General features: G+C 37.2%; 1 protein-coding gene across 1 annotated transcript in view; it reads right to left on the bottom strand.

The window, feature by feature from the left end:
• LOC138156879 (contactin-associated protein-like 2) overlaps positions 1-17460 on the bottom strand; it is a 2167135-nt gene that overhangs the window by 581742 nt on the left and 1567933 nt on the right. The window contains exon 13 of the mRNA XM_069082365.1: positions 3068-3224. Coding sequence (XP_068938466.1) covers positions 3068-3224 — 157 coding nt within the window. The remainder of the gene's footprint in view (positions 1-3067; positions 3225-17460) is intronic.

Raw genomic sequence — 17460 nt, 5'->3', positions numbered from 1 at the left:
AAAAAAAAAGTGACTAAATCCTTCATATCATTAGACCCAGATATCCCCCTACTGGGCACATACCCAATGGAAATGAGACAGAAACAAAAATCCCATATGCACCAAAATATTCATAATAGCACTCTTGTTGTTAACAAAGAACCAAAACAAGGTGGATGCCCATTAACTAGGACATAATTTTTTTTAAAGTATGGCATAGAAAATGTAGTATAATTTTAGTGCACAGTAGAAATGACAAATATGATGAATTCAGAGAAATATGGCAAGATTTGTATGAACTAACGAAGAGTGAAATAAGCAGAATCAAAAGAAATGACAGAAAAAGATCCCTCAAAAGAAACTGACAACCACACCACAAATAATGAAACTTTGGCATAGCAGAAAGCTGAGGGATTATTAGAAAAAGTTACTGTATATATTGTCATGAATTCACTGCATTGGATGCCTTCACTGAATTGTTTTTCTTTGTCCCAAGGAGAGTGATTATCAATCAATAGGTGGGAAAGGTTTCTTGTGTTTTTCATAAAGGACTGTGATATAAAAACAAAGGTATCCATAAAATATATTTCAAACAAAATGAGGGTACTGAAATAGATGCCTAAATCTAGAGTCCAGCTCTAACATTCAGGATTCAACGATACTTTCCTGTGTCCTCCCTTTAAAGGAACAAGAAAGGAAGAACAAAAGCACACATCTCCTTTAATTGAATAATTCTCAATGATGAATTCAAGGCAGTAAAGAGAAGTTGTGTTCTTGAATTGACGTTAACTCACATCATATCTTGAAAACTGAAACTTGATATAGAGTCTCTCATTTTATCCTAACTTTTGTCCTTATAGTGACTGTTTTTATTCCTAGGTATTCAACTTCTGTTGGCATAACTGTTTTTTCTGCCCTCCCCACCTCCATCCACCAATTTGCCTATTTATGCTCTTTGAGTTTCTAAATTTGTTATTTTACATTTATTAGTAGCCAATATTGCTATGTGTTGTGCACTTTTTTTTCCACCCTGCCTGTCAATATATCAGGTCAAAACTTTACAGACAATTCTTTGTTCAGCACTAGACAACCATATATCACAATGAAAATTGTTTCCAAGTCCCTTAGCACAAATATTTTCTAAAGTGACCTTACTTAGGTATCCCTAGTTGCAAAGTACCCTTAATATGAGCAAGATGGTTCTTGGGAAATGATGAATCATTTTTTACATTTACTATCAGAAAAGTATAATTTATATCTATTTTAGACCTTAATTTCCTATTACCCTTTGTAGTTACAATGACCTTCTAAATTCTTTTCTTCTGTATTTGGTAGAGGAGGACTATGCCAAATGGGTAAGCATTACTAGGAAATGCCAGGTTCAGACACTGTTCTTTATGACAATAAAGTAGAAGAGAGTAAAAAGCCTATCTCAGTAATCCTGAAAAACCTGAAGGAGGTAGCAGATAGAGTAGTGTGAGAGACAGCAAAGGTTTAAGTTTCCACAGGCCCCAGAACAAGGTAACAAAACTTAAAGGAAACAGCACTAGCCTTCTTCTCATTGGCTGCCCCTCCCCCAAATTTGCTGTGTAGATATGCACAAGTAAGGGACTGAAGGATATTTCCTTCTGATTGGGTAGCAGGGTCAAATGAATAATTATGATAATAAGGGATTGTCAACTGCAACTCTCATTGGCTGTCTCCAAATTTGGTGCATAATGAGGGATTAGAAAACAGTCCTCTGATAGGATACTAATTCACAAAAAAACATGGTAAAGAAGGATAGAGATTGTTTTGCTCTGATTAGCTTAAGATTGTGAGCCCACCTCACATGGTGTGACTGGACAGGGGAGTATGCCGGGTTAAGATCAGGATAACAAGAGCCTGCAAGCTTCTGCAATTTGTATTCCCTGGCTGATACAACATTAAGTGACAAAGGCTGTGCCCTTTCTCATGAGAAAGAATAAAGAACTTTTCTGATCTCTGATTCAGACTCCAATTTTGAAGATCTGGCAGTAGTTTCTTTCCCACACAGTAGGGAAAGCACTAAACAGAGAAAGAAAAGCTCTGGGTCTCAATTCTACCAGTCACAAGATATGTGACTTGGATATGTCACATATTTGAGCTTCTGTTCTATTTCCTCGTCTGTAAAATGGGGAAAATAAGATAAACATCTATATTATATACCTATGTAAAGTAACAAATAGGCCTAAGGGAATTGAGAGAATACATATCAGGTACTTTGCAAACTTTAAATTACTATATAATTCTCAGCTTATCATCATCAAATGAAATAATTCAAATGAAACACCTCATAGATTTAACATACTGAATAAAAGACAGCTATACAATAATGACTTGGAAAAGAGGTTGACCCAGGTTTCAAGTTAGTAAATATAAACTCCTGGGATCTTCCCTTCCCATGCTGAGTGACAGCTGATTTTTTCCTTCTCTTCCTGCTGACACAGGCAGACACTGGCTGTAGACATGGACAAATGACCAGAAGACTATGCTATCCCTGGGAAAGAGATGAAAGGTTTCCAAGACAAACACTTCCTGGGCTGACTTGCTATCAGCATTATCAAAGAGAACAAGAAATGATAGAAAAGAAGGGATGGAAGATGGCTGAAGGTAACAACAGGGAAGGGCTTTTTGAAGAGAGACTCAAAGTACACCTTTTGGTATGTGACAGCCTTCAATAGAAGAAGCTACATGGTATGGACAAGCTTACATGGACAGAAATAGATTCACTCTTCACCATCAGCCCCCTTCTCTTGTTATGAAAAGCATCTCTTTCATTTATCACACAAATCACTATCTACTGCAGGGCTCATTATTTTTCTGTCTTTATGAAATATTAACATATCAATTATGTACCAATCTATTTCTCAACTTATGTCCTTCCCATGTTGATGCCTTTCTGGCTTTGCCCTTTTCTAAGTGTTATCAACATCTGCCAGTCAGTTAGCTCCAAGCCTTGAGAATAAGAACTCTCAGCACATTCCATACTTCCTATTTCACCTCATGAGTTTAAATACCTAGCTAACAGTACATGTGTGTTTGAGGAAAGTCCAAAATAGGCACTTACCATTGTTTATGGTCAGCATCACAGTTACAGTAGTATTTTGAATCGGTACAGTTACGTTCAATGCCACATGCACATTTCTGAATTCCAGGTCCGGAACCACCCCAGTAGTAATGCTTTTCATTGGCTTTTCCAACCCACCAGGTGTAAGGACTTCCATCTATAAGAGGATATGAAAAGGAGAGTTAGGAAAATAGTAGGTTCAAGAATCTTTATGAATAATGCGCTGAATAATGACTCCTTTTTCTTTTTGCTTTAATGTTTCTTAAGTTAGGCTGTATGATCTTGATTTTCTCATTTTTCATAGAATCATAGAATGTCAAAGTTGGAGAAAACCTCAGTCACCATCTAATTCAACCCACATTTGCCAAAGAAGCCCCTTTAAAATAACTATAATATACTGAACAATTAATCATCTAGCCTTTGCCTGAAGACCTCCAATGAGAAGGAACTCAAGGAGAAAGGTATCCCATTCCACTCTTGGATAGGTATAACTATTACAAAATCCCTTCCCTCCTATCTATCTATCATCTATCTATCTATCTATCTATCTATCTATCTATCTATCTATCTATCTATCTATCTATCCATCCATCCATCCATCCATCTATCCATCCATCCATCTATCTATCTATCTATCTCTATCTATCTATCTATCTATCTATCTATCATCTATCTATCTGTCTGTCTGTCTCTCTCTCTCTTTATCTATCCATCCATCCATCCATCTATCTCTTAGGCCAGGCTTGCTATTTCATCAATGTAAGGAACTATCAATGAGAAAATTTCTCAATGCACAGGAAACTATCAATGTCATTAGTGAAACAGTTCTCAATCACAGAGACAACAGAAAGAGTAAATAATCTGGAGTAATGGATATAATCCTGGACTTGGAATGAGGAAGACCATGGTTCAAATCCTGCCTCTGACACTTAATACCTGTATGACACTGGCAACTCAATCCACAACTATAAGCCCACTTTTCTCATCTGTAACATGGAGTGTGCAGGTTTGGAACAGACAGACTCTAACCTCCTTTCAGCTTTGAATTTAAGTCTTCCTTAATGTACCCCTTTGTAATGTCCCTTGCAAATTCAACCCAGTATTTTTAGGTCTTTCCTGTGGGGCCAAACTGAATAAATCTATTTTCATTTCTACACAATAGCCTTTCAAATACTTCAAAGCAGAGATAAGAATACCATGAAACATCTTTCTTCAGGTACACTTAACTAGTTCCTTCAACTATTCAGAAGTTCAGGGATAAATGCCTTGCCCCAGTCACTGAGCTAAAGTCTGAGTCCAAGAAGGGAAGTACCAAGCCCATTGCTCTTTATATTCTGGGGTGTTGCTTCTCACAGCTGCATTGTAATCAGCTTCATTCCCAGAAAGTTTGAAATGCATTAAGTTTTGTTAGAAAACAACACTTTCATTAGAATATGAGGGTGGGGTCATTTGACAAAGGATGTTAAATGAAAGCTCAGCAGCACACTAATACTACTACTAGGCTCAGCAGCCAAACTGTGGACAAGACTCTTCCTCTTAGTACTCCCCTGAGACCTTAAGGACACACACACACACACACACACACACACACACTCTACATAGGGGATTTGTTACTCACCGAGCTCTTTCTAGCTACCAGTTACCCCTGTCCTGTACTCTAAACTTTAGGACCTCAGGAATATTCTGCGATTCAGGTGAAAGCTGAGCACATCTAAGAATGTAGGTGGAGGGGAGGGAAATGGGAGAGAATTTTCCATTCAGAATGAATGCTGATTCTTAAATATATGCAAAAGAATGTACTCAAGATGGGGCAGTGATACACTACAGGTTCTTAGTCACATATGAGGAGGTCGCCTAAGGTTTTTTCCATTGGCTAAGGGTACATGTTCTATGTATCAGGATGGGTCATTTTGTACCTCTGAAGATTTGAACCTGATCTTTCAGGAAACTTGACATACACCTCCAGGTTTGCAATGTGGGCCAGTTAGGGAGTATTGAAAATGTCAAACATGTGCCAGAAGTCCACTGAGATTACAGGATGATCCACTCAGTTTTACTTGGGGAAAAAAGAACTTCTGCTTTGACTTAATTCAACAAACATTGATTAAATGCCTATTACAATAAGATATCATTTTAGAAGACTTTTTTGATGTTTGCAAAGCACTATACAAACATTATCCCATGTGCTCATTATAACAAACCTGTAGGGAGGGGAGTATTATAGCCAGAGTATCATTTCCATTCCATAGATTGATGTAACTTATTTTTACACAGCTGGGAAGGATGAGAAGAGCAATTTGAAATCAGATCTCTCTCGAAACCAAGGCTGGTGGTTTTTGCTTTGTTTTGTTTTCATTTTATTTTTATATTATGTTATGCTGCCTCCTTGCTTACTTACATAGGCTGTGTGATACTAGGGACATGTTAATAATTTCTCACCCCTATAAGTTGATCACTCTTTACAGATCTTTTAATACTGCTGCAGGAATAGTTACTATATCAAGAGAGAATGGGAGCCATTTCCAAGAAAACCCCCTCCAAGAGCTTCTTATCTACCTATCTCTGCTGATGAAGCAATGTAAGACAATGGAGGCTTTTTTCATCTACTGGTCATCTATTAGGGATACATAGGCTGTTTAAATGTATCCGTGAGCAAGTAGTCATAAACCATAGAATGTTAGAGCTGGAGGAAACCTTCAAGGGCATCCAGGGCAATTACTGCATTTTATAGCTGAAGTACCATCCAGAGTAGGAAGATGATTTTTCCCTGCTCACACAGGCAGTTAATAGGACAACACAGACCTAGATTTTTCTTTAACCTCTAGTTTATACTTCTTCTCACCATGCCACATAGGCTGTTTGGTCAAGTTTTGGCTTGTACCATTGCTTTCTTAAAAAACAAAACAACTGCAACAAACCAAACCCAAAGCCAACAGCAAAAAGACTATTTAGGAACTACTGGAATCGAATTAAAAGAAACAACATTGAATCAGAAAGTCTAATGAATTCAGTCTTTAAGAATTCAGACAAAAATATATTTTAATGAGATCCCTGGTCATTTGAACTGTTTTGCCATGATAGAATTTTGTTGCAATGAGATTTTTGCTAAAAATCATACTGTCAAAGCATTAGTGATATTGGATTTAGAAATTCAAGGGGCCTTTGAGATCACCTAATCTCTAAGTTCTTAACTTAAGGGTCCTTGAATGTGAATTTTTACTATATATTTTGGTGACTGTATTTCAATATAATTGGTTTCCTTTGTAATGCCATGTATTTTTTTTTCATTTAAAAACATTATTCTGAGAAGGAATCTAATGCTCTACCAGACTACTAATGACATAAAAGGTTAAGAACCCCTGATCTAGTTCAAATCCTGCACTTTATAGATGAGGAAACTGAGGTCCAAAGAAGGGAAAATGACTTGCCCAGAGTCATTTAGGCAATAAACAACAATCAGAATTGGACTAAATTCTCTTCAAATCCAGCGCTCTTTCTACTAAACCAAGGGTTCCTGAGTTGTAAAGGGTGATATCTGGGGCTCCCTAGGAGATATTGAAAGTGGTTTGATTAATATTCATAGTAAGCATTGATAGGTTGATCTTTCTCCAGAATCCATAACAAATGCTGCTTAATTTAGTATATTTTGGAAGCTAGGTGGGATACTAGAAAGAGTGCTGGACCTAGAGTCAGGAAGAGCTGAGATTGAATCTGGCCTTAGATCTTTACTAGCTGTGTGGTGACTCTGGGTAAATCACTTAACCTATGCTTCAATTTTGTCATCTGTAAAATGAGGATAATAACAGCAGCTCCTTCTCAGGAGTACGAGAATAAGGTAAAATAATATTTTGTAAAATGTTTTGCAAAGCTTAAAGTGCTGTATACATGTTAATAATAATTATATTAACAATAATTAAGGAAGCATACCTTCTATATACAAAATAAATAGAGTAACTTTACATGTATGTATTACTATTTTTCTAGTATATATAGATTTTTTTGTGACACAAATTTAAAATACTATTACATTCATAAAAGTTCTTTGTCACATAGTTTGTAAGTAAACGGATACTAATAGTAAGCTACTAACCAGTGGAAAGATCCACAAATTAGATCTTTGACATTAAAAGAAGCCCTTTGACACAAAAGCAGTCCCAGTTTCTGTTTATATAGGACTGCAGGCTTACAATGCACTTTACATACTCTATCTCATTTGTTTTCACTGCAGTCTCATGAAGTAGTAAGTAAAGGTATTATTACCCCCATTTTATAGGTGAGCAAACTAAGGGTCAGAGGGACTGAGTGACATCCAAGATAACACCACTAATAAAGGTGAAGGGAAGATTTGAACTTATTATTGTTGTTCAGTAGTGTCTAACACTTCATGACCCCATTTGTTTTTTGTTTTGTTTTTGGCAAAGATATTAGACTGGTTTGCCATTTCCTTCTCCAGCTCATTTTATAGATAGGGGAACTAAGGCAAACAAGGCTAAGTGAGCGGCCCAGGGTTGAACTAACAAAGATGAGTCTTTCTGACTCCAGGCTGGGTATTCTATCTACTGCACCACCTAGCTGCCTGATTTGAACCTAAATCAATCTTAATGTAAGTTATAAAATCACAAAATCATGGGTTTAGAGTTATAGGAAACTTTTAAGACTATCTGGTCACATTTTCTCCACTGCATATTGCAGATGAGAAAGTTGAGATTCAGAGTGGTTAAATGATTTGTCAACAGTCATACAGTAAGTGTCAGAGACAGAATTTGAATCCAGGTCTCACTGATTCCAGGGCAGGTAGGTGTCACAGTGGACAGAGCACTGGGACTGGAATCAAGAAGACTTCTCTTCATGAATTCAAATTTGGCCTCTAATACTTACTAGCCTTGTGATCCTGAGAAAGTCACTTAAGGTTGTTTGCCTCCGTTTCCTTATCTGTAAAATGAGATGAAAAAGAAAATGACAAACCTCTCTAACACCTTTGCCAAGAAAACTCCACATAAGGTACTGAAAAAATGACCAAAAAAAAAAGCAAACAAACTTATCATTCCAAATCCTATGTTCTATTCAAGACTGCTTATGGCTCACTCTTTCTATTACTTTTTATTGCCTCTGAGATGATTGGGACCCACTTTATCATAGGATGGCAAGGCTTTAGGAAGTGAATATGAAATGATTCTGAAGCCATGCTTCTCAGGTGTGAGTTAGAAAGGCGAAAATGAAATGAGGAGGAGCCAGCAAAAGAGAGGAGGAGGAAGACAAAAGCCCTCACCAATATTACCACCTCCACCAGATCCTCTCTCAAAATGTCTGGGGCTCCCAGCTTTGTTTGAATTACTTTACTGAGCAACTTGGTAGATGAGGAGGATTTTTACCAACAAGCAGATAGGGATCTTTGAGATGGGAGGAAGGAAAGAAATGAAGAGTAATTTCTTCTATGTGGCAAAATAATAGATCTGTTGATAACTACATTACAGCTCTAGAATCCAGGAGCTCAGTTGCCTTCTCTCCTAAGAGACTGTAAATAGCAAACAATCTGGGTCTGTCATTATAGTGAAGGGGTAGGAAGCACAAAGAATGTGTAATGCATCAATCTCATTACTCATTCACTGCAATCAGATCAACATTCTGGGATTCTAAGATGGTGATAGAAAACATTTCTTTGTAATGGTAATTTTCTAATGGGATTGTGTTTCATAAGAAAAAGAGAAAGTGGGATGATCAGCTGATTTCACTCCATTCTACAAATATGCATTAAGTTTCCCACTAGGTCTAGAGCACTGTTCTGAGTTCCAGGGAGGATGGCATAGTAAACTATATCACTTTCCCCATAAGAACAGGAAGAACTAACCAACCCAGAAGTGGCACAGGTCTAATGAGGATCCAAGCAGACCCTAAAGATCTGGGGGCCCAAAAAAGCCTTCCCATTTTACAGAGGTTTGCTTGGACACCTAGAGCTTTCCTTTACATTACAAAATAGATTTAAGATGAGATTCAGATAGATTTAAATAGAGAATGGAGTTTCATAAAAAAGGACCATAGAGTTCCAGTCAAAAGACCCAAGATATGCTTTCCATTCCAGCTGTATCACCTCTGCGTAGGTCATTTAACACTCTGAGTCTCAATTTGCTAATTGTTAAAATGGGAATTAGGAAGCTTCTATCTTTTTCTTGAAATGTCTGTTGTAAGGATCAAATGAAATAATATGTGGAATTCCTCTGTCAGTTCTAAGAGGCTCCTCTTAAGGAAATTACTCCCCCTACTTGTCTTGAGGGCACGATTATCATTCTATTCATTGTCAGAGTGTCATAGAGATCCTTCTGATTCTTACACTCCCAAATATCAGTTATCATATCTATACTATGGTAAGAGTCTCCTAATTATACTGCTGGCTTCTCAGTTCCTGTGCTCATGCTCATGAGCTCTCTGTCTCTTAAAAATTCTCCACACAGTTGTCAAGATAAAGTCCCTAAAGCACAAATTTGAGCATATTTCTTTCTTTCTTCTTAAGAACCTTCAATGGCTCCCAATTGCCTTTAGGACAAAATACCAACTCATTTTCAGCCTGACAAAATCTGGCTGTAGCCTACCTTTCCCGTTTATTTCACGTTATTTTCCTTTACATATTTCATTGTCCAATCAAACTGTCTTTGCTACTCCTTGAAACTAGAGTCTCATCTCATCTATCAAGGTCTTTATAATCTGTCCCTCATGTTTAGAATGTTCTCCTCTCCTCTCCACTTTCACTTCATAGAATCTTAACTTTGCTCTTAGAAGTCCAGCACTTGGGAGGTTGGTAAGGGAGGTGGAAGAATTTCTTAGCTTCTTAAACATCCTTATCTGAAGGAAGAATGTTAATATGTGGCATATTTCCCAGGCTACTAGAATTTTCTAGCCTTAGTGACCAGTATTAGGCAATGTGACCAAATTTCTAAAACTGAGCATCAATTATTAAATTCTACTTTTATGTGAAATGTAGCAGGAGGGGAAATGATTTCTGCTGCTTTGTTTAAAACTAGCAATCTGCCTTCCTTCATTTATATGCTAATTGCTGTGCTACCTTTTAACTTCACAATCCATTATTTACCTGTTAATTGACTTTTGGGAAAAGCAAACTATCTACCCAATTTGAGGTGATAAAGAGGAAGGGGTTTTTTAAAGAAAAGAAATGGAGTGGTAGAAAAAGAAATAATTTAATTATCTGTTTCCTAGAGTTCAAGATTTGCTTTCTCCAAAGATGAAGAGTGTTGTTAACTAAATTAAGTAGGTGTAAATCATTGTAACAAGGAGATTAGGTAATGGGGAACATGTTCAAAGTTGGGAAGAACTGAATTATCAAAGTATAGGTACATTGTAATGAGAGGGTCCAAATATGGACTGAGTTAAACCTAATGATGGTATAATGTCTGTAGTTACTTGAGATGAAAAGAAAGTCTTTGTTATGGTGAAGCGTTTACTATGGCCTGGCTGAATAAGTAGGACAGGGAGAAAGAAAAAAGAGAATCTGGAGCCAGGATTTGAGAAAACAGATCCTTTTGGACAGAGCCAACACAAGGCATTTTTGTACTCAAATCTGAAAACTCTACCCTCACCTTCCTCTGCACCTCTATTTGCAAATTGGGTTGTTTCTTTTCACCACAGGCTCTGAGCCTTCTCTGTAACAATAATAACTGACATTTATCTAGATCTTTAATATGTACACTTTATCTTATTTAATGCTCACAATCACCTTGTGAAGTGGCTACTAAAAGAGATTTTATTCCTTACAAAGATGAAATGGTCTGCTCATGGTCACAGAATGGTGGCTGAGGTAGCATTGAATCTTAGAACTCTTGGCTCTAATTATAGCAAGTTATCCTTTGTGTCTATTGTCTTGCTATATTACATGGAACTTAACATAGGACGGAACCAGAATTTTTTCTGCCAGAGAAAACAGAAATTCTTATTAGTAAAAATCTGTGCATTTGTAGAAAGTTGTACTAAATCTACCCCCTCACCCCCCCATTTCACTCTGATGCACCTTTATATCAATGACTACCTTGCCTAGACTAGTACTGCTTTCCTTTCTGGGAAATAGAACAATGATATTGTTTGAAGAAGACAGTTACTGCAGTTCCTCCTTATATAAAATGTGATCTGCACTCATACTTTTCAACATTTGCTCCAGGAAGCCAGAGGATTCCAAGGATGGACTCTAGGAGTCCCTTCAAGGAAAATTTCCTTATCATAAGCAGCTAATTTGTCTCTGCTTCATCCCTGAAAGGGATTCTGATACTACATCAAGACACAATTTCTCAGACATAAAAGGAAACTCAGAAATTTGATTTGATTCACATTCATTTATTAAGTGCTTGCTATGTGATAGTCAATGTGCTAGCCCAGGGGTGGGCCCCACCCCTGTAGCTAGTCACATAATGTATCAGACAAGTAAATTCGTGGAAAATGCTTTGCAAACCTTAAAGTTTTTTTATCATCATCATCATCATCTATAATGAAGCCATAAAGACTAAAATGAAAGTTTTTCTTCTCAGAGCTTAAATTCTACAAAAATAGCCAGGTTACTGATAAAATTTTCTATCTCTTAGGACTATAAAAATACACATTAAAATCCTTCTTTATATTATGTAATGCTTCTGTTTTATCTACAGGACCTGTCACAGAATCAGTCATCCTTAGGATTCAAATGAGAGAAGCTGAAATAATAATTTGATCCTGTTGTCTGTTTTCTAATAAAACAACATCATCCTCATTTGTATTTAAAGTCCAGAGAGGTTGGGTGATTTTTTTCCCCCAAGCTCACATAGTTTTAAAGTGGTAGAAAGTAACACGCAACTTAACTCTCTGGTCTCCAAGATAGGACTTTCTCCACTATATCTCAATGTTTATATAAAGATTAAATGTCCTTGGTCAATCTGTTATGTATAGTGATATTATGATAGCCTAGTATTCTTTAGTATTCTAAGCTACTATAAACCAGTGAATTATGTATTCTGATCTATAGTCTGGTATTCAGTTCAGTTCACAAGAGTCTGAAAACACTTGTCAAAAGTTCATCAATCATTTTTTAGTTGCATCTGACTCTGATCCCTGTTAGGATACTGGAGTAGTTTTTGCAACTTTCTTCTTCAGTTCATTTTATAGATGAGGAAACTGACACAAATAGGGTTGAGTGACTTCCCCAAGGTCATACTGCTAGGAAGTATCTAAGGCCAGATTTGAATACACATATTCCTGAATCCAGGTCTAGCACTCTATCCACTAGACCACTTAACTGCCCCACCCAACTCTTCCATTCAAAAGTTAGTGATTAATAAGAATGTCTATGATTGTACCAGTCTGGGTGAATTCATAGAGATTTTCCCTAGCTCCTTGGATGATGAAGAAAAACTATTTGGCCACAGTACCTAAAAAAGACAACTCAATAATACATAATGAATTCCACTCTAATAAAGGTAGAAGGAATCCCCAAATGTCTTTTAAAATTGTAGGTTCTTGAAGCAGTAAGTCAATAATCATTCATTAATCACCTACAGATTTAGAAAACTATATCTGTTGTTAATAAATGTATAATTAATACATGGCAATTAGGTGTTATTAATGTAGTTGCTCACATGGGGAAGAGGGCAGTGGTATGAAAAAAAATCAACCCCAACCCTTCAACCTAAGATAAGCAAACCACAGGCCTTCTCCAAGTTAAAGTAGTAAGTGTGTGTGTGTGTGTGTGTGTGTGCATATGTGTGTGTATGTATGGGCACTAATGTATGAGGGCACAAATAAAGGACAAAGTGACCCACCAAAATTCCCAAAGTTCTAAGTGCTTAGGAATAAGCAGAATAGAGTAGCTCTAATTAAGTGAGGATGACTTTATTATATGATTGACAGCTAGGAGGACTGTTAGACATTATTGAGTCCAACCTCTTCACTTTATAAATGAAGAAAATCATCTAAAAATCATCATGTTAAAAGTATTTAAAAAGTGAAGTGACTTGTCTAAGAAACCACAGGTACTAGCTAGGAATAAAAGCCAGAGTTTAGACAAACCCTGACTCCAAATTCAGAGCTCTATTCTATTATACTGCACTGAGAGGCTCAATGGGTATGAACTATAGCACTTGGCAAACCATAAAGTGCTAAGAAAATGGCAATTAGTAGTATTGTTGTTATTCTTAGGTGAGAAGAGGAGGTGAGATGGATGTAAAAGGGAAGAAAAACATTTTAGGTTCAGGAACATGACAAGGATAAAAAGGGAAATAGTTGAAAATGTGAAAGCCCCATGTGGAGAAAAGCATAAAGATTTTCTTGACTAAAAGAGCAGGGTCACCTGGTATGGTGAGGGATAGACAATGGGGAGCTTTAAAAGCTAGGGTGATCCATTTGAGAATTTGATATACTTGCATATAGGAAAACTCCTGTGTGGGACACTAATATGATTCATACAAAAAATTAATTCTAACTGGAAATGTCTTTGTGACACAGAATAGAGGAAGAATAATTGAAAACTGCCATTCAAAATGTCAAAGGTCACATGGTATGGGTCATATGGTAACTGAATGGTCTAGACTGAGGTCTTTTCTTCCTTTTTAATAAGGATACAACAGGGTAAGAATGTGATAGTAGGCAGTATGCCAGTCCCCTTAAACATCCTAGAGTTTATTAACTCAAATAAACCTCCATTTGGTAGAATTTTGTTTTGTATTTGGGAAATATTTGGAGGATCATATAGTCTACCTCTGAAACCTGAGCAAGTCACTTAAATTTCTAGTTCTCAGTTTCCTGGGCTATAAAATGAGGGGTTGGACTAGCTGACTTGGAAGGTCTATCCCACTTCTACACCTATGATTCTATTGTAAGGGACTGTTCCTTTCATTATGTCTTGAATGTCCACGTGAGTCAAAACTTCAAAGGACCTTTCTCCTTTTTGCTGAATAGTTTATCAGATGGAATTGGCATATGCTTGTCACAGAGTCCCACCACCATGATGAAATTGTCTTTAGTATCTGCAAGCATACTTGCCTGGTGATTTCATAGGATGTATTCCTTATATTTGTGTTTCAAGACTTTCTAATAATCTTCCTCCTTTTTTCTATCTGAGGTACTCTATCAATGTCATAAAACTTTAGTTATATTTATAATCCAAATACCACGTTTCTCCTACAGGAGTGTTTCCCTGAGAAATCTCCTTATCTTTGTTATCAGGTCCCCAGTGATATTATATGGTATAGAGAACACCATCAGCACCTGGAGCTGCTTCAAATAGCTTTTTATTCCAGCTTAATTCTAACATTTTGTTTCTAGATACCCCTTACTAACATCTTAATTCTGAAATAGCTTTTCATCCTCTATAAAAGATGATCCTCTTCTATTCACTTTCTGAGACCCCAATTTTACTAGGAATTCTATAAGGGAATACATTCTGAGGTCATATTAATTTTTTTCTCTTGTCTTTTCATTTTACATCATATTCCCTTACATTTTTAATAGATCTTATAAAATATCCTCAATGACTTTATTCATAAAGTCAGGTGAGATTCTTTTTACTAACATTCCTCTGTGTGACTCTCTACATTGCTAATCAGTATGCTATATATATTTTTCATTATTATGATTCATATGATCCTCCACACTTAATAAGAGATACAGGTATTAATATTTAAATGTCTCAATAACTAATATTACATTGCAGAACATATTTCAACTCTAAAATAAATCACAATGGAAAAACAGATTGTTAAAAAGGAAAATTCAAAGATATTTCTTTCCTCTATTGGACACCTATGTGTGAAATTAAAGTTTCCAATAAATCCCAGGATGAGATGCTGTCCAGTGGGATCCTGCCATTGGAAAGGGCACTTCAATAAATCCCATAGGAACCTCCACAATATAGTACATGTCCATTCACGCAAGAAATAAAGTCTATGGATGTGTCATCTGACATAGCACCCATACCTCCTTTCTCTTTCTCTGGGCTGATTCATTCTTACCAACCTACACTGATAGCAGAATAGAGTATTTTATTTGAAGCATAGAATCTGAACCTAGTCAGACCAAGTCATTACAACACAGGGCTTAGGGACCTAGGAGCAGATACACATCAACCTGTTTCTTGCCACTGTAGCTCTTTAGCCCCCACTACTATGTTTCTTATTTATATCACATGCAACAACATCATTACATCTTAAACTTAAAATATTTACTAAAGAAGAAGGCAAAAGCAATTATCACCACAACATTTACTCAATAGAAAGAATGGAGGAACAATTAAAATATAACATCAATCTGGGTCACATTTTATCATCAATGCACACAATTTCCATGGGGGAAAATGAACACACTTAGAAAATTTTGCACATCCGTGTAATGGGAATTTGAAGATCTTCCCTGCCCTTTAATAGACCAGGGGGGAGTTTGAAGATATCCCCTGCTTTGAAAGTAAACACTGCCCCCCAATAGGCTGAAGGTAATCACATGGAGCCTGTGATGGAGGGAATTTGAAAAAGGGTAGAGCAGAACAGACAGGAAGCTTCTCCTCTGTGAAGATAAACTCTGCCCCCTAATAGGCTGAATGTAGTCATATGGAGCTTGTGGTAGGAGTTTTGCTGAAGGGAAGCAGAGCCCACAGGAAGCTGGTATTGAGAGCTAGCCATACAGCAGGGGACAGAGGAGCTCAGGCAAGGAGATAGAGAGTTTTGTGAGTAAATATTGATCTTGTATTGGTTTGTGGGAAGGCTGAAGGATGCTGTGGTTCTCAGCATTACTATGGCTTCTTAATATCTTTGGTACTATGATAGAATTGGCTTACTGGTTTTGGGATTTGGTTTTCTGGTGTCTAAATAAATCCTTCAATTCTATCACCTATCTGGAGAATCTGGTATATTTTGCAATCAAACATCACGCAATTCTTATAGTCTTTATTGTGATCATGGGCACTGTAAATATTGCATTGGCACTATGATCAGTAATGCACATATTTAGGGAAATCCAAGAGCTCTGGGCAACTGGATTGTGCAATTGAATGTTTGTGGTCTCCTTAAAAGAGAAGAGCATTCTACACCAGTCATCACTTGCTTCTCTTCTGCCCTTCTCTACTCTTACTGGATGAACTTGTTTCTCTGTTATTGTTGGGCTACTGCAGAAGTGCTATACACTTTCAGTCAAGTAGCTATACAGTACTCTCAGTGAAATCTCTACCCTAAGCTCAGGGTCTGCAGCTTCCCATGCCTACTCCCTCTTTTGGCTCCTGTTGCAGTGATAAGCAGCGGTCTTGCACTGGAGAATTCCAAAGCTCCTAATAGCCACTATTGGTATTCTGTGGAGTTTCTCCCTTTCAAGTCTGAGAGCATTACTCAGCCAAGCCAAGTTTAGGTGAGGGTCCTTTCTCTCAAGCTGGAGATAGTTGCTAATGGGCAATAAGCCTAGACAACTCTTACCAAAGCAACAGGATTTCCAAATCACCTTCCAGCAGCAACAGAGCTCTCCATCAATCAAAATAGCTACCAGAGTATCTATATGAATGCTCTGTTCTTCATCAGTTCTCAAGCTCTAGTTAAGGCTGAAAGAGTACAAAGACAAGCCAGCTCTTCACATGGCAAGAGGATTCTACTTCCTCCAATAAGTTTTCAGTGGCTAAAGTGCTCAAATCCAATGAGATTCCAGCATTTGAAGAACAGATGTGATTTTAGTCATATTTCCCAGTTAGCACATCTCCTCTGTTCTGCTTTCATGCATGAAGAGGCTTTTCCCTTCATGACATTCCTCCAGCTGAGGTGAGGAGGGTGAAGAACTCTGGACCAATTGGGTGGAACTAGTTGGGCTTCTAGAAGCACTTCTGTAGACACAGCCCAGGTGTTCTCAAACCCTCCATGCTTGTTCCCAGCTCTTAGATGTTGTAAAAGTGTGGGCACAGATGTGTGAGTTAAATGCAGGAGCAATTTCCTCCCCTCTTCATGGAAGTTTCTCCTCAACCCCCACCTTCACTTGGATGCCAAAGACACACATCCCAGGTCTCAGGCTGCAGAGATGAAGCTGGTGGAGGAAGTACAATGGGTTCAGAATAATGATTTATGCTTCTGACAAGGGATATAGATCCAGGAGTTGATACTACAAATGAATGAGGATGAAAAAGAGAGTTTGGGTCTGAGGTCCTGTGTAGTAAGTAGCACTTCCTTATCAGAAAAACAAGACATGGACAACTAGACCCATCTAGTTTACAGTGAGGGGTTTTCAAAGAAATCTTAGAGCAATTGGTCCCTACTTCATGTTCCTCTCCCCCATTTAATCTGGAAAATGTTTAAACTTGACCAAATAAAAATAATACTAATTATAGTTTGAAATGGAAATTGGAAATTCCCTTTTAAATTAGTAAGATCATTCAAATAAATAGGTTCAGTTCAACTCCA

This window comes from Petaurus breviceps, unplaced genomic scaffold (genome assembly GCF_028583685.1).
Source record: "Petaurus breviceps papuanus isolate PSGF00001 unplaced genomic scaffold, PetGlider_PUasm1.0 110, whole genome shotgun sequence".
Lineage (NCBI taxonomy): Eukaryota > Metazoa > Chordata > Mammalia > Diprotodontia > Petauridae > Petaurus > Petaurus breviceps.
Note: the sequence above shows the minus strand (reverse complement) of the source record. Positions and strands in the feature narration are given on the sequence as shown.